Genomic DNA, 26,468 nt, shown 5'->3' on the forward strand with positions numbered 1-26,468 from the left:
TTCGCCTCCGTCGATGCGGAACTCCTGACAGAAGTCCGTCCGCCGCCGCTGCGTGTCTGCGGCCCAGAGGAGGACGATGTGCGGGGCCGTGCAGCTGCTGCGGGTGTCGGTCCATGAGCGGATGAGCGCCGCCGCTGAAGACTTTCTGCTGCAGGTGGAAAAAGGAGAAGAAGCGGCTGAAATCCCGGCGCTGAGAGCGAAGCTCACCGAGCGGCTGACGGCGGCTGCGGAGGAGATCGTCGCTCTGCTGGAGGAAACCGTGGCGGAGTACGAAGACAGAGTGGAGCGGTCAGAGCGGGAGATCTGCCGCCAGAGGAGGCTGCTCGATGCCGTGCTGAAGCCCCAAGTGAAGCTGCACAGAGCAGGTCAGTCCCGGAGAGGAGCCCGGAGCCAGCCGAACCGAGCCGAGAGAGGAACTCATGTTCCGTCAGTCTGTGACGTCAGAGGGCGATGTGAGCATGATAATAATAATAATGATAATGATTTTAATGTTCGCAGGTGGTCAGCTGCTCGTTTCAGCTTCTAAACTTTGAGGGTTTGCGGCTCAGTTGAGGTTCTGGTTTTGATCGGCTCAGATTGTGAACGAATGAATGTGACTGAGAGTCTTCACATATTAACACCATGAAGAAGAACAGCTTCATTTCACTTTGTCAGGAATTAAAGTTCATAATAATCAGATAAAAGTCAATCGTCCTGCTGCAGATCCTCTCAGATCAATATCAATATATCAATATATCAATATATCAATACATCAATACATCAAAATATCAATATATTCGTTTGAAGGTTTAATATAAAGTCTTTCTGCTGCAACATCTTTAATTGATCTTTGAATAAAATCAAACATTCAGATTTGGTGTCTGGACGTCAGAACCAACCAGCTGAGGGTCCAGAAGCTTTCAGCTCTGAGCAGGAAGAGACAGAAACTGTCTCAGAGAGGCTGATCCTGTTGCTAGGTGACACAGTGTTTTAACAGCTGTGATTGATTGATCAAAAACAGCAATGAAAATTGATGATGGACGATGAAGTTCGAGACCTGATCACCTCAGTCTGCTGTGGTGGACCAGCTGAGTGTGAGGTTCTGTCCGAGATGTCCACTGGACTCTCTCTGTCCTCTCCTGCCGCGTCTTCTCCAGTGATGGCAATAATAACATTAAAATAAACTGCGTTATTTGTTTCATTAACTGGTAATCTAACTAATTACTATTTCCATCATTACAACACTGTTACTGTCACTGACAATAAATGTGGCGCGTTATAAACTGAAGCTGTTGTCATCTGACTCGGCTCTCAGCCACAGAGGGAGGAGGGAGGGGCGAGACAGTCGCACAAATGATGACGATTGGCTCTCTCAGGTAGAGTAAGAGCTCGTAAGCCAATCAGAGGCAGTGTTCAGTTTACACACAAACCACACACGCACACAGCAGCCTCACACACACACACTAGCAGTGATGAGCTGCAGCAATGGCGAGTCCGGAGAGAAAGTTTTCAAAGTGCAGACACAACTTTAATCTCCTCGAGGTAAAAGGTAAGAACGTACACGTGAAGTGTTCATTATGTCCCAGAGCGAAGTGTTTGTCCACGTCCGCTGTAAGCAGCTCTGATCTAAAGAAGCGTCTCTGAACGCTTCTACAACACTAGTGGCCAAAAACGACGTTGTTGACACTGTTGATGATGATAGCAGGTGTGGCTAACGTGAGCTCTGCTAACTAAGAAGGACACGGAGCCGTCCGAGCAGCTACAGCTGGATGTTTCTGCTGCTGCTTCACAAAAACTCGCTACACAGACTGAACTGAAGGTTCTGTGTCGGTACCAGTCTGTGCAGTTCTACTCTGCAACTGGCTCCTGAAACCCGCTTGGAAAAAAATACAAATTCTTAGACATATTTAAACTTAAATAAAAAAAGTAATGCAATAGTTACTTTCCCTGGTAACTAGTTACTTTTATAGTGGAGTTATTCAGTTACTAACTCAGCTACTTTTTGGGAGAAGTAACTTGTAACTATAACTAATTACTTTTAAAAGTAACATGCCCAACACTGCTCTTCTCGTCCCCGGAGTCATAGTCCTGGTCAGAGCCGCTGTAAATCACCTCTGTACTGAGTCCTCTGTCTTCACAGTTAGCGGTCCCTCTGGTGAAGTTCTGCTGCTGTTCAAACTCTGCCCATATTTTACAGATTACACCTTTAATAAGTTCACAGTAAAATAAAACTAAATGACACGTTTAGATTCAAGACTTGATGAACAGAGACGTCACAGCTTCAAATCATGTCGGTTTTGTATTTCACTGTCCTGCAGACGTCCAGCGGTCGGTGAGCAAAGAAGAAGTTCCCCCTGAGCAGCAGGAGTGCAGCTCCAGTCTGGACCAGGAGGAACCAGAACCCCCACACATTAAAGAGGAACAGGAGGAGCTCTGGACCAATCAGGAGGAGGCTGATGTCACCAGGTTCACCTTCACTGCTGTCCCTGTGAAGAGTGAAGATGATGAAGAGAAACCTCTGTCCTCACAGATGGAGACAGAAGCTGATGGAGAGGACTGTGCAGGACCAGAACCAGCCAGGACCTCAAATCCAGATCCTGAGACTGACGACAGGACGACAGAGTTTTCTGTGGCTGAGGTTGAGGTCAGTTGTGATGACTGGGACGAGACCAGAGAACCTCGGTCAGGTTTAAACTTGCATGAAGGCCGGAGGTTTCAGAAACCTTTCAGCTGCTCTGAATGTGGTAAAACATTCATCAGAACTGGACTTCTGGAGACACACATGAGGACCCACGCAGTAGAGAGACCATTGAGTTGCTCTGTGTGTGGAAAGAAATACACAATCTACAGATACCTGCTGCGACACATGGCCGTGCACGACGTGGAGAGACGAAGCCGTCAGTGTGATAAGACTGAGTGTGACAGGAGACTCTGCTACAGTCACCATTTGAAGAAAGACGCTCTCTCAGAGGACAGTCTGTTCAGCTGCTCCGTCTGTGGAAGAAAGTTCACACAGCGAGGATATCTGACGCAGCACATGGCGCGGCACACAGGCAACGTACGATTCCGCTGCTGCGTTTGTGACAAAAGATTTGCCTGGCGTCACGAGCTCAAGAGCCACAAGTGTGTCGGTGAGTCATCAGATCTTCATCAGCAGGACGGAGAGGCAGAACCTCAAGCTGATGGAGACGACTGCTCAGGATCAGACTCTGATAACAAGACTTCAGACTCCTCTGAAGCTGAGACTGAGGTCAAAGATGACGACTGGAGGGAACCTCAGTCAGGTTTCAACTCTGCGACGGACACCGACGTCCCTGTGAGCGACAGCAGCACTGAGAAGAAATCCTTCATCTGCTTCGAGTGCGGCAAAACGTTTAGTGGTGAGGAGAATCTGAAGACTCACATGGGAACTCACGCAGGAGAGAAACCATTCAGCTGCTCATACTGCGAGAAGGGGTTTCCACAAAGAGACTACCTGACAAGCCACGGGACAGTCCAAACGGAGGAGAAACGGTTCCTTTACTGTGTCTGTGGAAAAAGATTTGCTTGGTGTTACAATCTAAAAAACAAGTGTGTCAGCGAGACGAGTCAGACTGATGAGGACAGAGAGCCTCCGGCCTGCAGCTCCAAACCTTCAGACTCTTATAATGAGACTCTGAGATTCACTGCGGGTCTGAACTCTCCAACACACCCCGTCACTGAAGGCGGCGCTGCAGAGAGACCGTTCAGCTGCTTGCAGTGCGCCAAAACATTTCGCCGCAAGAAGAACCTGCAGGAGCACCTGAGAATCCACACAGGAGAGAAACCGTATGGCTGTTCTGTGTGTATGAAATATTTTTCCTGCAGTGGATCCTTAAGAAAACACCTGAGAATCCACACAGGAGAGAAACCGTTCAGCTGCTCTGTGTGCGGGAACAGATTCACTGAGAGTGGACATCTGAAGGTGCACATGAGAACACACACCGGAGAGAAACCGTTCAGCTGTTCAGTCTGTGGGAAAAGTTTCACTTGGAGGCAAAGTTTCAACAATCACATGAAATATCACACAGAAACAGTCAGAGAGACAATCTAGAGACGCTTCGCGACGGTTCATCGTTCAGGAGGAAGTTTGACTTGTTCAGTCAGAACCGTTTGGAGATGAAAACAGAAACGTCTCATCTGTAAGAGAGAAACTGCTGCAGCTGCTGTTTGTTTCAATCATTCATCATCTTCCTGTAAGACACCACTTAAAGGAACAGTTCACCCAAAACTATCGTCTTCTCCTCAGTAAAAGCTTCACAGTAAAACAGAGTTGCAGCATTCTGCTAAACAACTACAACAGCTTGAGACTTGATTTAAAAAAGAGAAACAACCAAAGAAACATCAGCTCGTCTGCTGTGATCACAATCTGCAGTAGAGAACACATCACAACCTGATCTCAGAACAGATTTACAGCTTTATTAACACGAAGGCTTCATGAAGCTGAACTGTTCCTTTAAAGTCGAGTGGAAGAAATGTGAGTCTGCTGTGATATCAATGTTTCATCACTCTGCTATCTGATGTTATTAACTTCAGTGCTGCACATACATGTTTCAGTGAATGTATTTAATTTGATTGACAGACTGACGATTGATTTCTTCCTCTCTCCTGTATGACGTATTTTTCAGCCTGTCAGCTGACAGACATGATGAAGCATCATTAATGACTCTGTGTCCTGATGTTTGTGTTCATCAGTGAGGTTCATTCATTATCACATTTACAGTATGATGGTGTTGATCTGACGAACTTGTCTAGCAGCTCAAGAGAAGAAATCTAAACTGCCAGGAGTCAGAATTATGAGATGAAAGTCTAAAATATTAGTATTTTGTTTTTATGGATGTTTTCTTTCACAGAAATGTGTTTTCGTATTTCAGGATCAACATCAAAGACAGAAACAAGTGTTGAGTCAAATAAACTTGTAGAAACAATCTTGAGTTTTGTTTCCACTTCATGAATTTGGATGAATAATAATAATTCAATATTTACTTTTTGAATTAAATATAATTTCTTGAATTAAAACAACCTAACTTTTATAATAAAACTATCTATCTGGTATAAAACATGGCGTCAGATTGTCAGAGTGAGTTTCAGCTGCAGTTTGTGGACGTGAGCTGACTACCCAGAATGCACTGCGTCTCCTCAGACTGTCGGGTCATTTCTGTAAACTATTTATTCAGTGAATTAATTTCTGAAAATATTCTCAGTGAGACCAGCTGAAGATCTGAAATCTGTTTTTTATTAAAATCTGTTCATTAATGAATCACAAAGAGCAACAAACACGTTCAGACGTCAGCTGATGAAATAATTAGACAACATAAAATACAACTTTACAAACAATAAGAAAATGTTGAAGGAAATGTTCAAGTTTTTAAATCTGTATATAAATATACAATATATAATATAAGTATATAATATATATAATATAAAGCAGGTAAACTCCGATGGTTCTCTGGATGTTGAGTCCACTGATCCTCACAAACTGTGTTAATGAGGAGAAACTGTCTAATTGAAGTTTGTCCAAAGGGTGTTGCCTTACCAAACTGTCAGAGCTCGTCACACTCGTACTCAGATCATTTTGATTTATATTATTGATTATTGAATATAGATTATCCCTCCAATGTGCTGATGTGCTGAGATTAAACATCAATGCTGAAATGTCTGTATTTTCTTTGCTCATCTGAACTTTAGAGTTTTGTCCACTGAATGTGTTTTAGTCGCCGACAGTCTGACGTCTCAGGAAACGTCCAGCAGAGCTGAAGTCTGCTGTCAGCTGAGGCTCCAGTCAGTCTAATATTCAGTCGTGACTTGGAAATTAACTCTTGTTGTCAGTTCTTCAACTAAAAAAATCCAAACTTGTTTCCAGCTCATTGAAATCCACATAGATGGTATCAGGTAACAAAGCTCTCTCTCTTCTGTGATGTCAGCACTTACAGCACATCCGCACTGAGACCATGATCGTGTTTCACGAGGCGACGGATGAAATCCTCACCTTCATCGCCTCTTTCTCAGAGTAATCATGCTAACATGCTAACAGGAACACTGACATGAATACTTCCTCCACTGCTGTCTGTCAGAGCGAGTTCACGACAAGAGCTGAGAAGAAACATCAGAATGAAACAGTTCAAACAATCAAAACCTGGAAACATTAAAGCTGCCCGACGTTCCCGATAGGATGAGCTCATGAAGAACATTTGCTGTCCGTCTTTAATCAGTCAGGGATCAAAACTATACAGCCAATCAAAACGTGGCCAACATTCAGAGTGACCAATCAAGTGACAACATACAACAATGAAGAGGTGGCAGATGTGTTGTGATGCAGTTTTATTTAAATCATCAGAACCTTTATGTGCAGAGGAGCAGGTGGTGGGATGAAGGCCAGTGAAAGACAAACAGTCCATCATATATTAATTCAAAGAGCAGACGTGTGAGAGCTGCAACGCTACGGGAAAAACTCCAGCACATTATTTTAAACATGGAGACGTCCGCAGGTTTTCTCTTGAAGAAAACTTGTGTTCATAGAGTCAACCGGTCTCCTCTGGTGCAGCGCCGGGTCAGCTCCTGGTTCTGTCGGGCTGATGTACGAGCTTTAATGCAAACAGACTGGTGGAGAGAGCTAGCAGCGTGTGGCTAACCGCGGCTAACTGTTCTCAGAAACATGAAAGTCTTCAGTTTGAAGCCACTTAAATTGAAGTTAAAGTTACAGCATTACGTGGTTCATATTCACTTCCTTTATCAGTTTCAAATTAAAAGCCCTCTACAGTTTCAGTTGACAGAAACCCTTTATTTCTTAACACAACTTTTATTGTGAAACATTTCCAGGAAGTCATTGTGGAAACCTCACATCTTAAGTCACTTATTTAATATTTCGACACTCTTCGCTCAAACAGGAAGTTGTTCTTGAAGTTTGGTGACACCTTAGAGGAAATTACGTCTCATTTCCTTGTTTCTCCTCGCCGGGTTTCCTCACGTGTCTCTGCGTCCTCAGTGGGAGGAGCTAGGACACAAGAAAAAGATGAAAGCTAGGGAAATGTGAATGCAGTTCAACATAATTGGTATGCACCCCAGGACTTGAAAGGTTCTGTAAACACTTGGAATGCAGCTGCTGCCATTTTATTTTACGTTGTAATTAGCCAAAGTTTTATTTTATCTCTTTCTTGTAAAGTTCAGTTGATGTCTCTAAAAACACGAAGTGTCTCAGGAGCGTCTGACTCACCTGCGACATCCGTCCTGTCCTGCTTACTGAACTTAATTGTTAAATTAATAGTTACATTATTTATAACTGTGACTGTAATCTTAAGTGATAGCTGTTACACAGTCGGCCTGCAGTCGTCACAGCTGCACATTGTTTTACTGAAATGTAGATAACCAACATCAACCTTTAAAACGTCACGACTGCTTTACTTGAGAGCTCGTCAGACTCCAGCTGAGTGTCGGGGGTTTGTTTCCTGGACATTTTCACTCCAGCTGTAGATTTTTTTCACTGCTTTCAAGGTAATCTGTGTTTAACTCTGTAAAAGTTATGAAGGTTTCTGCTCCCAGTCAGCTGCAGTGGAACTGATCCATCTGATTGAACTCCAACACACTTGATGTTTTCAGACTCAGACTTCAGTTCAAGAAAAGAAAAAAAAATACAAGTTGAGAATTTATATTCAAACTTTGACCCAGGCAGAATATTTTCACAGTTCAATATTTCAACACTTTAAATTCAGTCTTGTTTGGAGACTCTCCATTAAGTATTGAGTTTCTCATCAGGTCCAAATCTTTGAGGACAATATTCACCTCGACACAGGATGTGATGTGAAGCCGGATCAGAACTCACCTGCTGTTCATCTTATTTAACACACTTCACTCTCCTCCTGATGAGGATTAAATACACGTGTGGTTTCTGACCAGTAACTTCTTATTGAATCCTTTTCCACAAGCGCTGCATTTATAGAGTTTCTCTCCCGTGTGAATCGTCATGTGCTCCGTCAGATGAACGTTCTGCTTAAAACTTTTGCCACAGACTGAGCAGCTGAACGGTTTCTCTCCGGTGTGAATCCTCATGTGTGTCTTCAGATTTCCCTTCAGGCTGAACTTTTTACCACAGTCAGTGCAGCTGAACGCTTCCTTGTTAGGAACCTTTTTCTCAGTTTGACGGAGCTGTGAGGACTCACCAACACACTTGTGGGTTTTGAGCTGCGTGTACCAAGTGAATCTTTTGTCACAAGCACTGCAGCTGAAGCGTTTCTCCTCCGTGTGGACAGACATGTGCAACGTCATGCGTCTTTTATGAGCAAACCTTTTGTCACAGAACGGGCAGCTGAATGGTTTCTCTCCCGTGTGAATTCTCTCGTGAAGCTGTAAAGTTCCCTTCTGGCTGAAGCTTTTGCCACAAAATGAACATTCAAATGGTTTCTCTCCTGTGTGAATCCTCATGTGGGCCAAAATGTTTCCGCTGCAGCTGAAACGTTTCTGACACACGGAGCAGCTGAAGGGTTTCTCTCCTGTGTGCGTCCTCATATGGCTCATCAGATGATCCCGGCGGCAGAAAGTTCTGCCACAACTGGAGCAGCTGAACGTTTCTTTGTCAGGATTACATCTCATATCGCTCACAGAGATTTCATCAGTGTTCAGAGTGTCGACACCTGGCTCAAGTTCCCTGCTGTCCTTCCACCCATCATCTCTGTCTTCAGTCTCTGGTTCTGAAGTTTTATCATCAGTAACTGGCTGTAGATGTCGATCTCGGTCTGACTTCCTGGCTGGTTCTGGTCCTGTGTGAATTTTTCCATTGATCGTGTCACTGATGTTTGATTTCTTTTTCTTCCCTGTGTGGATTCTCATGTGTCTGCTGACGTCTCCACTGTATCTGAACTGTTTCTTACAGACGGAGCAGCTGAACGGTTTCTCTCCAGTGTGAAGTCTCATGTGACTAATCGAGTTTCCCTTCTGCGAAAATCTTTTACCGCAGAAAGAGCAACTGAACGGTTTCTCTCCCGTGTGAATTCTCATGTGTGCATTCAGATGCGGCTTGCGTCCAAATCTTTGACCACATTCAGAGCAGCTGAACGACCTCTCGACTGTGAGATCACCAACAGTCACTTCATTATTGATCACAGAGTTTGAACCAGCCTGAGGTTCTCTGGTCTCCTCCCAGTCACCTTCACTCACTTCAGTCTCAGAAGAGTCGTCAGTCTCAGGATCTGGATCAGAGTTCCTGGCTGGTTCTGGTCCTCCACAGTCCTCTCCATCAGCTTCTGTCTCCATCTGTGAGGACAGAGGTTTCTCCTCATCATCATCTTCACTCTTCACAGGGACAGCAGTGAAGGTGAACCTGGTGACATCATCCTCCTCCTGATCAGTCCAGAGCTCCTCCTGTTCCTCTTTAATGTGTGGAGGTTCTGGTTCCAGATGGTCCAGACTGGAGCTCCAGTCCTGCTGCTCTTCTTCACCAACAATCACTTTTCGCACTCCTGAAGGTAAATCTGAAACACAGACAGACGTGATAATGTTACGACTTGTGACACCAGTGACACGTTTGTCTTTGATCCACAGGTGAAGTTTGTTTTTCTGTCAATGATGTCACTGATTTTTTTTTTTTTATCAGACTCATCACAACTTGTTTACAACTCGTCAATGCACAAGTCCAAACTTATGGATAAAAGATTCATGTTTTTTATGAAACTTAATATTCAGCTTCAATCTTTATTAGTTGTCATTCAGAAACAGAACGTTCACTGTGGTCCAGAACCCGTCTGCTCTCCTGCTGCGGCACACAGACGGAGCTGCAGTGATTCTGTAGACAGCAGCTGATTGTTGAGTCCGGCTCAGAAACAGTCAGTATCTGACGAGGTGAGACTCAACAATCAACAATCTCGCTCCAGAATAACTTCGATCTGTAGTGGCTCATCTCAGCTCATGTTGTGGTTTTGTATTGAAAAAATTTAATTCAGTTAAGTTTTTAATCTTTGTGTGAAACCTGTTGAGCCTCATTATAAAGAACAACAACATGGAGCTGCCACCCTCTGGGCCCAGCAGGGAAGGTGGTTGGTCTCAAAGAAGCTTGGTGACTCAGGAAGGGACAGCTGCTGCCGCTGCGACCCGACCACTGATAGGTGGAAGGAAGTGGATGTCCTGCTCTCAATTAATGTTCTGAACTTTACTCAAGATGTTTTACAAAGACTAAAATAAACTGACATTAAATATACGAGAATACAGACGCTGAAAAATCCATTCAAATGTATTCTAAAATACTTTTGAGTATAAAAACTCAAATTCATAAGAAAAAAGTACAAAAAACACAAAAGTAGTAAATCATAGAAAAAATGTACAGGCAGAGAAAAGGCCAGCGAAGCGTCTGATTGGTGTTAAAAAGCAGGACTCAGCGTGGATGGCTCGCCCACGGACAGCTGATTGACAGCTCTGCCATCCAAAGAAAAACTAAAGAAAAGAGAAAGAGTGAGGACGAGTCATCGATCTCCCACAGCAGGTCAGAATCGCTCTGCAGGACAGAACCGAATAATGCTCAGAACAGCACCAAACTTCAGCAACAGTATAAATAGGGTCCCAGCACATAGTTGGAGGGGAGGTCTTACTCAGTGTCACGGTGTGTTAGACCACGGATTACATTTATGCCAGAATATCCCTTTAACACATGTAGTGATTTAAAGAGTTGTTGAGTTAAAACTTTCTAACGCAGTGAAACTGTGTGTGTGACAGATTGTAACTGATTGTGTCCTTGTTGTAAATTCAGCATTAAATCTTTGAGCTGAAGTTGTTTGTCTCCTTGTAAAAAGTGTCAGTTTGTGGCAGCATGTCTGTACCAGCCTGTCTGCTTCTGTGTCTAAAGTGCTAAAGTCTTACCTGCCAACATTGATCAGCTGTTTGAACACACTGTTTACACTGATGTCACCATTTACACTCCATTTATGAAAGAAGAAACATGTTATTGATCTAAACATGTCACATGTTACAAAGACACTAAACAGTAACAATATAGGCTACTTCTTTGTCCCCGTGGAGAAAGTCCCCAGACTCCCTTAACAAATGTGTCAGTTTAGTGAGTTGTTGAGTTGGAGACACTTTATAAACTCTGTGAAACTCTGTCTCTGACTCATTCTGCATTATTTGGACCTTCTTGTTCATTCAGCAAATGTTCTACATGAACTTCTTTCTGTCTGTGAGTAGAAACATGGAGTCTGTTTGTCTCAGTGATGGACGGGTTTGTTTCATATAGAGCAGGAAGTGACATCACATCAGGTGGTCACTCAGATGCAGGTTAATGTAGCTGTGAACTCAGAGCTGAACCCTGTAATCAGATTACTCAGGATGGGCCACACGGAACGGCTCCTTGTCCAAACCCGGCTTTCTGGAAACTGGTGTCCCTCAAGGCTCAGTATTAAGACCGGTTCTGTTTTCACTAACACTAGATCACTAGGCTCTGCACTCACATCACATCACTTATGTAATAAAGGTCTCCTTGATAATTAGCAGCTATGATGCTCCGACGAAGGATTGAAAATTGTTTCTGTTTTCTTTGTTACTTCATCGATGGTGATATTGTGGTTTCTCTCTTGTGACAAATGTACTTATTGTAAGTCGCTTAGAACAAACATGTCTGCTCAATGCCCTAAATGTAAAGTAACGTAATGTGATGTAACCTAAGATGATGTGATGTAATGTTATGTAACGTGACATAATGTGATGTAATGTAACGTAACCTGACATAATGTGACGTGATGTAAGGTGACGTGACGTGACGTGATTGATGTGACGTGACGTGATTGATGTGACGTGACGTGACGTGATGTAAGGTGATGTGATGTGATGTGACGTGATTGACGTGACGTGATGTAAGGTGACGTGACGTGACGTGATGTAAGGTGACGTGACATGACGTGATGTAAGGTGATGTGATGTGATGTGACGTGATTGACGTGACGTGATGTAAGGTGACGTGACGTGACGTGATGTATGGTGACGTGACGTGACGTGATGTATGGTGACGTGACGTGATGTGACGTGACGTGACGTGATGTAAGGTGACGTGACGTGATGTAAGGTGATGTGATGTGATGTGACGTGATTGACGTGACGTGATGTAAGGTGACGTGACGTGACGTGATGTATGGTGATGTGATGTGATGTGACGTGATTGACGTGACGTGATGTAAGGTGACGTGACGTGACGTGATGTATGGTGACGTGACGTGATGTGACGTGACGTGACGTGACGTGACGTGACGTGACGTGACGTGACGTGACGTGACGTGATGTGACGTGACGTGACTTAAGGTGATGTGATGTGATGTGATGTAAATGGGTGGTGGTACTGGGTCTGACTCGTTCTGCTCCGCTGATTTCAGGTGTGAACTGAGAACAGCCGTTTGTGTTGTAGAGTTGGACGTGAGCTCCTCAGCAGGTCGTGTACAGGTATAATGTACGAGTATTAACTTATTTGAGTTGTTTGCTGTTAAATGTAATTCATTACTGTAACTTCTCTACTTTAATTCATTAATTTATTGTCTCCTCGGGTTTCGGCTCAGCTGTTGGACGAGACAACAATGTGGGTTTATCTTAATTGATAATTAGTCGCTCCTGGTGACCGATGATTCATCTGACCCATAATGCATCAGTACAATGACACCTGTGTCCAGTTTAAACTGAACAGACGGCTCCTCTCTCTCTCACATCAGGTGAAGTTCCCTCACACCTGGCTGCTTGTTTCTTTAGACTGATCTGGCAACCCTGGCTCCAAACAGGCCTCCCGTCTGCCCCTCAGCTGTCTGCAGCCTGAAGACACTCTGACGGAACCGGAAGTCTTTTCAGCTCTTTAAGTCTCTCTAATGGACTCAGCGACCGGACTGAGATCAGGACGTTGAGGAGACACAGAGCCTCTCGTGTTAGCTCACAGGAGCTAGCTGCTGCGGCTAACAGGCTGTGTGTGAACGGCTGAGCTAACGTTAGCTTAGCGTCATTAGCAGAGCGGTAAACGGCAGAACCGGAACCAACCTTCAGCTCGAGGCTTCGCTTCAGCTTTTATCTGGACGTGCAGCAGTTTGAGCTCTGAGTCCATCTCTGATCGATTACAGGTGAAAATATCGATCAACGGCAGCTTCGACCCGCTGAACGCTCGCGATGGTACAGCAGGTCGACGTCTACACTTCCGGGGACGTGTTTCAAAATAAATCTCTCCATCATCTCCAAGCAACACCGCAGGTTTAAAGTTCAGCTGTGATCTCACATCATCAAACATCCAACGTGTGTGTGCGCGCGCGTGTGTGCGCGCGCGTGTGTGTGTTTTAAATCAGTAAGTAACTAAAGCTGTCACACATGTAAAGTGAATCAGAGTATTAGAATAAACACACACACACTATATTAATATGCTCATGTTGTGCGGATGAATAATAATAATAATAATAATAATAATAATAATAATGATGATAATAATGATAATAATGACAACATGTTCCAGGATGTAGCCGGTTCCAGACTTAAATTCTAAACACATTTAATTATGTTCTCTAAAAACAGTCATTACTCTCGTTCGTCTTATTGTGAAGGCAGGAGAACGTGGCGGAAGTTGTGTGTTTGTTTCCGGGTCTCAGCTCTTTCCTGCCGGACACAGTTAGCATGTGTGCTAACGTGCTACAGCCGGTGCGCTGAGCTGCTGTGTCCGGATCTTCGTCCTGTTCGGAACCTGGTCCTCTGAAATGTTTTTCTCACTGCAGATTGATAAAGATTGATTTAAACGGAGGCTCGAGACGTTCTGGTTGGACGTTTGGAGACAACAGAAACAACAATAACAACATCCACAACAACAACAGCCGGAACCGGAGAGCAGATGTGTCCGGCAGGAAGTCCTGGACGTGTTTTAAAGGCTGCAGATCTGCAGAGAGCAGGTGGGTCCAGTTCTGCTGCCCGGAACACGTCCAGCTCTCTGCTGATGTCACAGGACGCTTTATGCTAAGCTAACGTTAGAGAAACCATCCACACTGCCTTTAGCCGCAGCTAGCTCCTGCTAAAGGTGTCATGTAGTTCTTAATTACTGATCAGTTTATTCTAGTTTGGATTATGACTGTCAGCACCACAGGTCCAGTCAGGACTTCAGAACCAGAGAAGAAGTTCTGTGACTGGAGCTGCAGGTCTGTGATTTAGATTTCTATTAATTATGCTGTACGAGTTTTATTAAATCACATTATGGACCGGATGAAACAGGACAGAAGTCCGTTCGGACAAACTCAGCAGTTTCACAATATTAAAATGTTTCTGTGTTTCTGTGATTAAATATTGTTGCTCGTCCTTCAGTTTTTAAATGTTCATCATTGTATTTAAATGGTCTTGTTGGTCTCAACTCATAATGTGATGTTGATCCTTCAGCTGATCCATTCAGATTCATATCAAACTGCTCAGGCTTTAATTTCTTTGAGTCTTTTGAGAAGTTTTGAATGAAATAATCTGACCGAGTCTTTAAAGGTTTCTAACTTGGTTCTGTGTTTGTGAAGGAACCTCAGCGTTGGATCAGCATCTCCTGAGGTAACAGTCATTGAGTTATACATCATGTTTACTGTGTACGTTATAACTGACGATATCACAAGTGTGAATTATTGTAATTTTATATGTTGTTGTTTTTAAAGATGCCAAAGCAGAAGGAAGGATTCAGAATGAGGCCGTTCCCTCAAGAAGCAGCGCCGACGGACACCAGAGGTAGTGAAACGTCTTTAACACAGCAGCTTTAACACGGATCCACCTGGTGGCCCTGGTGGACCTGGTGGCCCTGGTGGACCTGGTGGCCCTGGTGGACCTGGGGGGATCAGCGTGCCCCTCCAGATGTTGTGTTTCTATGACCACTGCTGTGTCCTTCACCCTGCGAGCGAACGCTGAATGAACACGTTCACATTAAAGCTCCTCTTTAGCAGCTAATGAGTCTGCTCTGTCGATGCTTTTGATCGCCGTGTCAAACAAACCAAACTGTTCATGCCTCTGTGGTGCTGCCAAGATCATCAGGACCAGTGTTTCCATGCAGGAACATGCAGGAACATTCAGGAACATGCAGGAAATTACATGAACATGCAGGAACATTCAGGAACATGCAGGAAATTACAGGAACATACGGGAACATGCAGGAACATACAGGAACATGCAGGAACATTCAGGAACATGCAGGAACATGCAGGAAATTACAGGAACATGTGGGAACATACGGGAACATGCAGGAAATTACAGGAACATGTGGGAACATGCAGGAAATTACAGGAACATGCAGGAACATACAGGAACATGTGGGAACATGCAGGAACATACAGGAACATGCAGGAACATACGGGAACATGCGGGAAATTACAGGAACATGTGGGAACATACAGGAACGTGCAGGAAATTACAGGAACATGTGGGAACGTGCAGGAAATTACAGGAACATGCGGGAAATTACAGGAACATGTGGGAACATACAGGAACATGCAGGAAATTACAGGAACATGTGGGAACATACGGGAACATGCAGGAACATGCAGGAACATGTAGGAACATACAGGAACATGTGGGAACATGCAGGAACATGTAGGAACATGCAGGAACATGTGGGAAATTACAGGAACATGTGGGAACATGCAGGAACATGCAGGAACATGTGGGAAATTACAGGAACATGTGGGAACATGCAGGAACATGCAGGAACATGCAGGAACATGTAGGAACATGCAGGAACATGTGGGAAATTACAGGAACATGTGGGAACATGCAGGAACATGTAGGAACATGCAGGAACATGTGGGAAATTACAGGAACATGTAGGAACATACAGGAACATGCAGGAACATGCAGGAACATGTGGGAAATTACAGGAACATGTGGGAACATACGGGAACATGCAGGAACATACAGGAACATGCAGGAACATGCAGGAACATGCAGGAACATGTGGGAAATTACAGGAACATGTGGGAACATACGGGAACATGCAGGAACATGTAGGAACATACAGGAACATGTAGGAACATACAGGAACATGTGGGAACATACGGGAACATGCAGGAAATTACAGGAACATGCAGGAACATGTGCTGCTGAATTTGTAAATCCATTGGTCGGGAACACAGAGCTGCTGCTCCGGTGGGTCCACGGGTCTGGAGCAAACTGATCAATAAATGTCAATAAATAATACTCAGAGTGATCTCTTATCAGTCAGGGTCAGCAGGGGGAGCTGATGAATGTCGGTCCCTCTGTCTCTCTCCTTGACTTTCCCTTCACCTACCTGACGACTCGTCTCTGTTTGTGGACGACACAATGTAGTTGTGAGGTTCACAAATTTTATGCCAAAATATTTAGACACTGAAGAGCAGAAAGCACAAAACTCTCTTCATGAATCTGGCTGCAGGCGTCACTGCGTTCGATCACCGCTCCCTCTTTTTAAAATCACATTTACAATCCTGTAAAACCTGTTAACTGCTGATTTTTGAGTAACATCAGAGCGAAATAAAAGAAGGACAGGACAGATACTAAATAATACTAAGAAGGCAGTGGACCAGATCATAATAGGAGCCGGTCCCAGTGTGAGGTCCGGATTGTGTTCCGGCAGGATCTGGGACAAATTAAGGAACATGTTGTCGATGAGCAGCACAGAGTGTCACTGAGAACAGCTGGTCAACAAGATTACTGAGATCGAACAGGATCGAATGTTTTCAGTTTGATTTGAAACAGTTTCAGGAGTTTGATCATTTGACGCCTTCAGACCGTCGAGGCCGATCAAAACACTTCTCTCATTTATTGCTCATAGTTTTCTATAATGTGTGTTTGTGTTTCAGAGCGTCCTGCAGACGTCCAGCAGCTGTCGGTGAGTGAAGAAGAGGTTCAACCTGAGCAGCAGGAATGGACCTCCAGTCTGGACCAGGAGGAACCAGAACTCCCACACATTAAAGAGGAACAGGAGGAGCTCTGGACCAATCGGGAGGAAGATGATGTAACCAGGTTCTCATTGCAGGATCTTAAAGACTTTTTCAAACAGCGACTGCTCACTGCGGCTCGAGAAGATCTGATTGGACATTTTGAGACAACAGTATGTGGATATGAAAAGGAGATCAACCGGCAACAGAAACTGCTGGATGTGGTTTTAAAGCCTGAAATAAAGCTGCAAAGAGCAGGTTGGTTTCCTTTCTGCTGCTGGAAACATGTTTACTGCTCTGCCAGTGTTACAGGGAGCTGATGCTAAGCTAATGTTAGCTAATCCATCTACTCTCTGTCTGTTAGCCGCAGCTAGCTCCGGTGACTAATAAGGGCTTCATCGAACAATTAATCAAACTATGTTTTTATCTTGATAACAGGAAGGTAGCTAGGAAGACACTTCCTGCCCAGTAAAACATCAGAGGGTCACTGCCTAGGGGTAGATGTGAGAAACAACTATCATAACATATGTAATCTCAGTTCTGTTGTGTATTAGTCAAGATGATCTAGAAGACGGCAGAGAGCACGGTGGGTCTTCTCTCCATGCTGCATGTTTATACCTCCTCAGAGAATTCACAGCATGCCCTGTAGCACAACAACAAAGCAGCTTCGTCTTTCAGCAAGCTGATCTGTGGGGTTCCCAACAAGTCACACACACGGACCATGGACTGACACTCCCACACTGCCGCATCCAATGTGAATCCAGCTGTCTGCTGTGATTATAGAGACGACAGCTGCAGGCTCAGTGTGAAGCCTCTGATACTCGTCTGTTGCCTGATGTTAAAATGATTAGATTTGTTCATCTCTCATTTGTCTGAGTCGTTATAACTTTATACTGTGATGTCATGCTACAGTGCATTTCATAGGAATTCAACTGAAAAGCTGTTTATGGTCATCCAGCAAATTATGACCTGAAGCTAATCATGTAAAAATCTAAGTATCACCATGTCGAGCTTGTCTTTAACATAAACTCATATTTTTCTATAATGTGTGTTTGTGTTTCAGAGCGTCCTGCAGACGTCCAGCAGCTGTCGGTGAGTGAAGATGAGGTTCAACCTGAGCAGCAGGAGTGCAGCTCCAGTCTGGACCAGGAGGAACCAGAACTCCCACACATTAAAGAGGAACAGGAGGAACTCGGGACCAATCAGGAGGAGGATGATGTCACCAGGTTCTCATTGCAGGATCTTAAAGACTTTTTCAAACAGCGACTGCTCACTGCGGCTCGAGAAGATCTGATTGGACATTTTGAGACGACAGTATGTGGATATGAAAAGGAGATCGACCGGCAACAGAAACTGCTGGATGTGGTTTTAAAGCCTGAAATAAAACTGCGAAGAGCAGGTTGGTTTCCTTTCTGCTGCTGGAAACATGTTTACTGCTCTGCCAATGTTACAGGGAGCTGATGCTAAGCTAATGTTAGCCGAATTATTCATACTGCAAGAAGCAGTTAGCTAAGTTTCTTTTTGTTTGTGGACTTTGTGTTGTGTATCGATCACTGTTAGTTGGAAGCCTCTTGACGGTGAGACTTATCACTGTAGAAGACATTCTTCGTGTGTCTTGGCATATAAAACTTTGGACTGAAACATCGTGCTACAGTCCATTTTATAGGAACAAAAGCTAAAAGCTGTTGTTTTTGTCAAATGATTTCCTGTTAGAAGATAAAAATACAATATCACTGTCGAGCTTCACTCCAACATATATTTATGGTTTTATTTAATGTCTGTTTCTGTCTGTGTTCTCTGCAGACGTCCAGCAGCTGTTGGTGAGTAAAGAAGAGGTTCCCCCTGAGCAGCCAGAGTGGAGCTCTATTCTGGACCAGGACGAACCAGAACCTCCACACATTAAAGAGGAACAAGAGGAACTCTGGACCAATCAGGAGGATGATGATGTTAGCAGGTTCACCTTCACCGCTGTCCCTGTGAAGAGTGAAGATGATGATGAAGAGAAACCTCTGTCCTCAAAGATGGAGACAGAAGATGATGAAGAGGACTGTGGAGGACCAGAACCAGCCAGGAACTCTGATCCAGATCTAGAGACTGACGACAAGACTGACGACTCTTCTGAGACTGAAGTTAGTGATGATGATGAAAACATCAACGAAGGTCATTTAGGTTTAAACTCTCTGAAAAATACTCAAAATGATTCTCATGAGAAACCATCATGCTGCTCTGAGTGCGGGAAAGTATTTAATAAAAACTCACATCTGAACCGACACATGAGGATTCACACAGGAGAGAAACCGTTCAGTTGTTCATATTGTGGCAGAAGATTCGGCCAGAAGGAACATCTGCAGAAACATTTGAAATGCCACACAGGAGAAAAACCTTACAGTTGTTCAGTTTGTAATAAATGTTTTTCTCAGTCTGAACATTTGCAGTTACACATGAGAACGCACACAGGAGAGAAACGGTATATCTGTAGAGTCTGTGACAAAAGATTCATCTGGCCTAATCAACTCAAAAGACACAAGTGTGTTGTTGAGTCCTCACAGCTTCATCAGAGTCGTACTGAACAGATGGAGACAGAAGCTGACGGAGAGGACTGTGGAGGACCAGAACCATTCAGGACCTCAGACCCAGATCAACATTTACAACTTGAGACTGAGGACAGGACTGAAGTCTGTAATGATGTTAGAAGGAGCAATGAAGCTCATTTGGGTTTAAACTTTGAGAAAATGAACGGGTTTGAGTCTAGTGAGAAACCATTTAGCTGCTCTGTCTGCAGTAAAGGATTTAACCAGATCTCACATCTGAAGAGACACATGAGAATTCACACAGGAAAGAAAACGTTAAGTTGTTCAGTTTGTGGTAAAAGATTTGGCCAGAATTCACATCTAGAGAAACATTTGAAATGCCACACAGGAGAAAAATCTTACAGCTGTTGGTCTTGTAATAAATGTTTTACACAATCTGAACATTTACAGAAACACATGAGAACACACACAGGAGAGAAGCCGCTTGGCTGCAGAGTCTGTGGCCAAAGATTCACTTGGCCTCATCAACTCCAGTCACACAAGTGTGTCGGTGAATCTTCACAGCCTCATCAAAAACAAACTGAGACAAAGGCTGATGGATGGGACTGTGGGGGACCAGAACCAGCCAGGAACTTCGATCCAGATCAACATTTACAACCTGAGTCTGACAACAGGACTGAAGACAGGGTTTCCGACTTTTCTGAGTCTGATAGTGAGAACGATGATAAAGACTGGAAGGATCCTGAGAGGAAACGTTGTCGCTGCTCTGTGTGTGGTAAAACATTTAAACATCGAGGAAATCTTAATACACATCTGAGAACTCACACAGGAATAAAGCCATTCAGTTGCTCTGTGTGCAGCAAAACGTTTTCTCAAAAATCAGGTCTGGACTACCATTTGAGGATTCACACAGGAGAGAAACCGTTCAGCTGCTCAGTTTGTGGCAACACCTATAGAAACAAAGGAACTCTGAATTACCACATGGCGAGTCACACCGGGGTGAAACCGTTCAGCTGCAGCGACTGTGGCAAAAGATTCAGGGGGACGTCACAGCTTAAAACTCATAAGTGTGATGATGAGTCGTCACCGATCCACAGAAACCACAGACGTACAAAACCACTGACCTGTTCTGAATGTAACATAACGTTTCCCAACAACTACGTTCTAATGACACATATAAGAGCACACAAAGGAAAGAAACTTTTTACTTGCACAATTTGTGGCACAACACGGCAGTACAGTTCCCATCTGGAGATCCACATGAGAACCCATACAGGAGAGAAACCCTACAGCTGCTCTGTCTGTGGTAAAAGATTTTCTCAAAGAGGAATCATGACGCAACACATGGCCGTCCACTCAGGGGTGAAACCGTTCAGCTGCAGTGACTGTGGGAGAGAATTCTTTTGGCAGTTTCAGATTAAAAAACACAAGTGTCTCGCCAAGTCTTCACAGCAAAGACACACTGGTCCTAATGGAAAGAACTATGGAGGATCAGAACCAGGCCGACACTTGAATCTATACAGACGTTTAAAACCAGACACTGAGAATGACAAGCTGTCTTCAGAAAGTGATGACAGTGTTGACCTTGACTTTTGGAAAGAGACCAGGCAACATCAGTCAGGTTTCACCTACTGCAGGAAAAATCTGAAAGAGAAAGTATCTGAAAACGGAGGCTGTGACACTGGAGAGAAACCACTCAGCTGCTATAATGACAGAGCTGCAGTTGAACCAAAGACCAATGACAGTGTTGACATAGATCTCTGTAAACAGACCAGGCAACATCTGTCAGGTCTAAACAAGCTGAAGAATGAGGACGTCTCTGTGAGTGATAAAGGAGCTAATACTGCCAAGAAAACGTCCAGCGCCTTGTTTAGCTGCTTATTTTGTGGGAAAGGATTTGCAACAGGAGGATATCTTACAAGACACATTTCCATCCACGTTGGAGAGAAACGACTCAGTTGCATCGTTTGTGAGAAACCATTCACTTCAGAGTTGGCGCTCATAAGCCACGAATGTGTTGAAGAGTCTTCACAGCTTCATCAGAGCCAGGCTGAAGAACAGATTTCTGCCAACAAATCATTTATCTGCTCTCAGTGTGGGAAAGGATTTAGCCGTAAACACAATCTACAGGTACACATGAGAATACACACCGGAGAGAAACCATTCGGCTGCTCAGTTTGTGGAAAAGTTTTTTCCAGGAGTGAAAGTTTAAGTTTTCACATGATGTGTCACACAGGGGAAAAGCCTTTCCACTGTTCAGTCTGTAACACAGGTTTTATAGACAGTGAAACTTTAGTCAAACACATGAGAATCCACACGAGACAAACACAGTTCAGTTGCTCAGTTTGTGGGAAAGAATTTGCGTGGAGAAGATATCTGACGAAACATATGGAAGTCCACGCAAAGGAGAAAATGTACAGGTGCAGCGTTTGTGACCAAAGATTCACCCAGATTTCTGAACTTCATCACCACCAGTGTGAGGGAGAATCATTACAGATTCATGACAGAGACACTGAGAACAAACAGACAGAACCTCCAGTCAGAACCTCAATGGAACAGATGGAAACTGAAGCTGATGGAGAGGACTGTGGAAGGCCAGGTCCAGCCAGGAACTCTGATCCAGACCGACATTTACAACCTGAGACTGCAGACAAGACTGAAGACTCTCCTGAACCTGGGACCGATAACTGGAAGCAGACAAGAGAACCTCAGTTCAAACATAATGAAGTTCCTCAGAGAGATTCAGTCGATACAACTGACAAGAAACTCTTCAGCTGCTCTGAGTGTGGGAACACTTTTTATAACAGTCACCTTCTGATGATCCACATAAAAAATCATACAGAAGAGAAAGTGTTGAGTGACTCAGTGTGTGTCAATCACTTTACTGAAAGAGGAAGTCCAAGTCAAACCTGTACAGTCCATGATGGGGTCCACAGAGAGAAGAGGCAGGAGGACTCAGAGACCCCATGTATTAAAGAGGAACCACAGGAACTCTGGATCAATCAGGAGGAGGATGACATCACCAGCTTTACATTCACTCCTGTCGTTGTGAAGACTGAAGACGATGATGAAGAAGAGAAGCCTCAGCCCTCACAGCTTCAAAGACATACTAAAGAGGACAGTGGAGGACCTGAACCAGCTCAGAACTCAGATCCAGAGAGACATTTACAACCTGAGACCGATGACAGTGTTGACAGTGATTTCTGGAAGGAGACCAGAGAACGTCCAGCAGGTTTGAACTCTTTAGGAAATGATGAAATCTGTGAAAGTGTTGCAGGATGTGATTCTGATGATAAGGCGTTAGAGTCTGAACCTGAGAGTGACGACAGCGTTGATAGTGACTTTTGGAAAGACAACAAAAACCCTCAGGAAACTTGCAGGAAACCACACAGCTGCTCCGAGTGTGGTAAAAGGTTCCTCCACGTCCATCATCTGAAGAACCACATGAGGTTTCATGTTAGACAGAAAGCTCCGTTCTTTTGTTCTGTCTGTGGTCAGGAGTGTCTTTACAAGTCTCACCTGAAGATCCACATGAGGACTCACACAGGAGAGAAGCCGTTTCCCTGCCCAGTCTGTGGGAAAAGATATGCACATAAGGCGAGTATGCAGTCGCACATGTCCGTCCACACTGTGAACAAACAATACACCTGCCAAGCCTGCGACAAAAGCTTTGGTTGGTATACAGAACTTAAATACCATCAGTGTGTCGGCCTGTCTGACTGCAGAGAAACCACATAGCTGCACACAGAAGGATTCATGTTGTGTTGCATGAAAAAAATCTGCAACCAAGTTGGGTCATTGTACACCAGCTCACCATTACCTCCCAGATCATGGTCACCTCCCAGTTCACATCACCTCCCAGTTCACGTCACCTCCCAGTTCATGGTCACCTCCCAGTTCACGTCACCTCCCAGTTCACATCACCTCCCAGTTCACATCACCTCCCAGTTCATGGTCACCTCCCAGTTCAAGTCACCTCCCAGATCATGGTCACCTCCCAGCTCACGTCACCTCCCAGATCATGGTCACCTCCCAGTTCACGTCACCTCCCAGTTCATGGTCACCTCCCAGCTCACCTGTGGTTTGTTGTTTTATTGTTGGTTTTTATTCTAGACCTCATCGACTACTTCATCATCTAATCTGTAACAAACCAAACCAACAAACGCTGTAACATTGAACTCAATGAAAAACAGGTACAACTGGTATCAAAGACAGAAACCTTGTGTGTGTTTTCTTCATGTGCTGATTCTGTAAATCACATCTTGTTAAATGAGCTGAAACAACCGTAAGAATCCAAACTTCTGTTTAATGTAAGTTATGTCAGAATCAAGCAGCAAATGTTTTTATCTTTGTTCCCACGACTGAAACTGCAGATTGTTTTTAATTTATTTCTTTAGACAAAGAAGTTCATTTGTTTTTGATGGCAGTGAAGAGACTTTAAACCCAGACTATTGTTCAGTTCTGGTTGTGTTTTAGACATTGATTATGTTCCTGTTGGACTCACAGCTGTGTGGACTTGATCATCCGTGTGTTTTATCTTAAATATTGTATCAGCACATTATTTTATATGTTGTTGAATCAGGATCTCCTCCTGCATGATAATAAAACTATGAAGTTAAACAAAGCTGTTGATTGGTCAATAAAGCGTCGATCAGATGTCTGTGAGCTGACAGCAGCGGTTACACCCTTTCAGACCTATTGATTGATTATCAGAATAATGATCGACTAATTGATTCACGTTTCTAGTGTTTATTAAATATATTAGTTCTGATCCAATCCAGCAGGGGGCGACCTCACCTTTTAAATTAAAAGTTATTAAATTACACTACAACCAAAGTTTTGTTCATCTGAAGTTATAATTTAGTTTCTTTAATGACGTTGTGCTGCCGCGTGATTGGATGACAGACAGTGAGCTCAGGAGGTCGACCTGGAGTAAAAATAACAACTCAGCTGAGATATTGATCAGTTTTCATCTGAAGTAGAGCTGAAATATGACATCTATCAAGGCTGATGATGAATTGATCAGTTGATTGATGTCTCAATGATCTTCAGTTAATAATAATATTCACATTTAACGAGCTGACAGCTGATCTGATTGATTTAAATGTGATCAGCCTCACTGATCCGTATGTTCAGTCTTCAGTTCATTTTGACGCCTTTCATGGCTCGATCTCTCTTTTAATTCAGCCAGCTTCATATCAGTAAGCTGCTGTTTTAAAATCACCTGAGCAGACGTGTCCTCTCACTACACCTGTTGATGACATCATCATCAGCATCATCAATAACACCTGTGAACCTCATGCAGCCTCAGGATGTTTAAAACATTTTATTGACATTAAAACATGTTAATAAAATATGATGTAAGTGTCAAATATGGATAAAAATAATAGTTTAAGAGACAAATAAATCAAAAGAACTACAAACATAAAAACCTTCAAATGTATAAAACACAGAACAGATTACAGGTTATTATTAATGATATTATTATTGATATTATTAATATTTCACTTCCTGCAGCTCTGAACACTTTGTCATTATATCTGTCGCATCTAAAGACACACTCGTCCTGCTGTCCAGACTTTATTCTGTGTACTCTTTACGTCTTTCTTCTTCTTATTATTATTATTTGTATTATTATTTCTTATTTATGTTTCATGTAGTATTGACCCTTTCTGAAGTGGAGTCTCTAAGGTTTGAGTGTTCTTGTACAACCACAGTGATAATAAACATGTTGAAGTGTCTCATGATGTAAATGCTGTAAATGTTTAACAGAATAATGAAGTGAAGAGACACAAATAAATAATCCTGCATCCATGTGATGACATAAACCAGATTCTCTCTGAGCTGTGTGATGTCATAACCTTCATATTTAAATTAAGTGACTGTTGTGAGAAGTGGGCTGGTGTGTGTGTGTGTGTGTGTGTGTGTGTGTGTGTGTGTGTGTGAGAGAGAGAGAGAGAGAGAAAGTCATGGACTGACTGAAGTCACAAGTCACCACGTCACCAGACTCCCTTAAGAAATCACACTATTTTGAGTGTTGCTGCATGAGAAGGAATTTTATACATGTTTTGATTCACAATCTACGACAAATTCTAAATGATTGGAGCCTTCTTGTAAATTCAGCATTAAATATAATATATGATGCGAACTTTCAACCACCACATCACCAGACTCCATTAACAAATGTAGTGATTTTAAGTGTTGTTGAGTTAAAACAAACTTTCTAACGTAGTGAAACTGTGTATCTGACAGATTCTGACTCATTGTGTCCTTGTTGTAAATTCAGCATTAAATCTTTCAGCTGAAGTTGTTTGTCTCCTTGTAAAAAGTGTCAGTTTGTGGCAGCATGTCTGTACCAGCCTGTCTGCTTCTGTGTCTAAAGTGCTAAAGTCTTACCTGCCAACATTGATCAGCTGTTTGAACACACTGTTTACACTGATTTCACCATTTACACTCCATTTATGAAAGAAGAAACATGTTATTGATCTAAACATGTCACATGTTACAAAGACACTAAACAGTAACAATATAGGCTCCTTCTTTGTCCCCGTGGAGAAAGTCCCCAGACTCCCTTAACAAATGTGTCAGTTTAGTGAGTTGTTGAGTTGGAGACACTTTATAAACTCTGTGAAACTCTGTCTCTGACTCATTCTGCATTATTTGGACCTTCTTGTTCATTCAGCAAATGTTCTACATAAACTTCTTTCTGTCTTTGAGTAGAAACATGGAGTCTGTTTGTCTCAGTGATGGACGGGTTTGTTTCATGTAGAGCAGGAAGTGACATCACATCACAGGTGGTCACTTGTCCAGACACGTTTAAGGTCAGGTGTGAAGCGACGAGCTTATAGCGGTCCACTTATGATCGGATCACTCAGTAACAGTCTCTGTCGCTGAACCGCCGTTAGTTATGTTTCTATCTCGCCCTGCTCGGTTACAGTCGGTTCATTTAAAGACTCTCTGATTATAACTCCAACAATTCTGATCACCAGTTCACTTCTGAGTCTAATAAGTCAACAACATGAACTCATAAATGTGAAGAAAGGAATTATTTTGACTCCAATTTTCATTAAAAACAGAA

General features: G+C 43.4%; 3 protein-coding genes across 4 annotated transcripts; 2 read left to right on the forward strand and 1 right to left on the reverse strand.

Moving 5' to 3' along the window:
• LOC115577949 (zinc finger protein 431-like) lies at positions 1 to 5,656 on the forward strand. Its single transcript, XM_030410810.1, has 2 exons — positions 1 to 452; positions 2,298 to 5,656. Exons 1-2 carry the CDS (start codon positions 77 to 79, stop codon positions 4,049 to 4,051), a joined length of 2,130 nt encoding a protein of 709 aa, XP_030266670.1. The 5' UTR covers positions 1 to 76; the 3' UTR covers positions 4,052 to 5,656.
• LOC115577948 (zinc finger protein 850-like) lies at positions 291 to 25,223 on the forward strand. Its single transcript, XM_030410808.1, has 7 exons — positions 291 to 365; positions 13,707 to 13,877; positions 14,481 to 14,511; positions 14,613 to 14,682; positions 16,782 to 17,117; positions 17,923 to 18,258; positions 18,663 to 25,223. Exons 4-7 carry the CDS (start codon positions 14,613 to 14,615, stop codon positions 23,126 to 23,128), a joined length of 5,208 nt encoding a protein of 1,735 aa, XP_030266668.1. The 5' UTR covers positions 291 to 365; positions 13,707 to 13,877; positions 14,481 to 14,511; the 3' UTR covers positions 23,129 to 25,223.
• LOC115577951 (gastrula zinc finger protein XlCGF57.1-like) lies at positions 6,758 to 13,150 on the reverse strand. Of its 2 annotated transcripts, XM_030410813.1 has the most exons (3): positions 12,988 to 13,150; positions 7,817 to 9,461; positions 6,758 to 6,991 (listed from the first exon to the last, which is right to left on the reverse strand). In XM_030410813.1, exons 1-2 carry the CDS (start codon positions 13,049 to 13,051, stop codon positions 7,864 to 7,866), a joined length of 1,662 nt encoding a protein of 553 aa, XP_030266673.1. In that variant the 5' UTR covers positions 13,052 to 13,150; the 3' UTR covers positions 6,758 to 6,991; positions 7,817 to 7,863. The 2 variants fall into 2 exon arrangements, with proteins under 2 accessions (XP_030266673.1, XP_030266672.1); XM_030410812.1 differs by having other exon boundaries at positions 6,758 to 9,461.
• Positions 25,224 to 26,468: the final 1,245 nt, after the last annotated feature.

The sequence above is a fragment of the Sparus aurata genome, unplaced genomic scaffold (assembly GCF_900880675.1).
Source record: "Sparus aurata unplaced genomic scaffold, fSpaAur1.1, whole genome shotgun sequence".
NCBI classification, from domain to species: domain Eukaryota; kingdom Metazoa; phylum Chordata; class Actinopteri; order Spariformes; family Sparidae; genus Sparus; species Sparus aurata.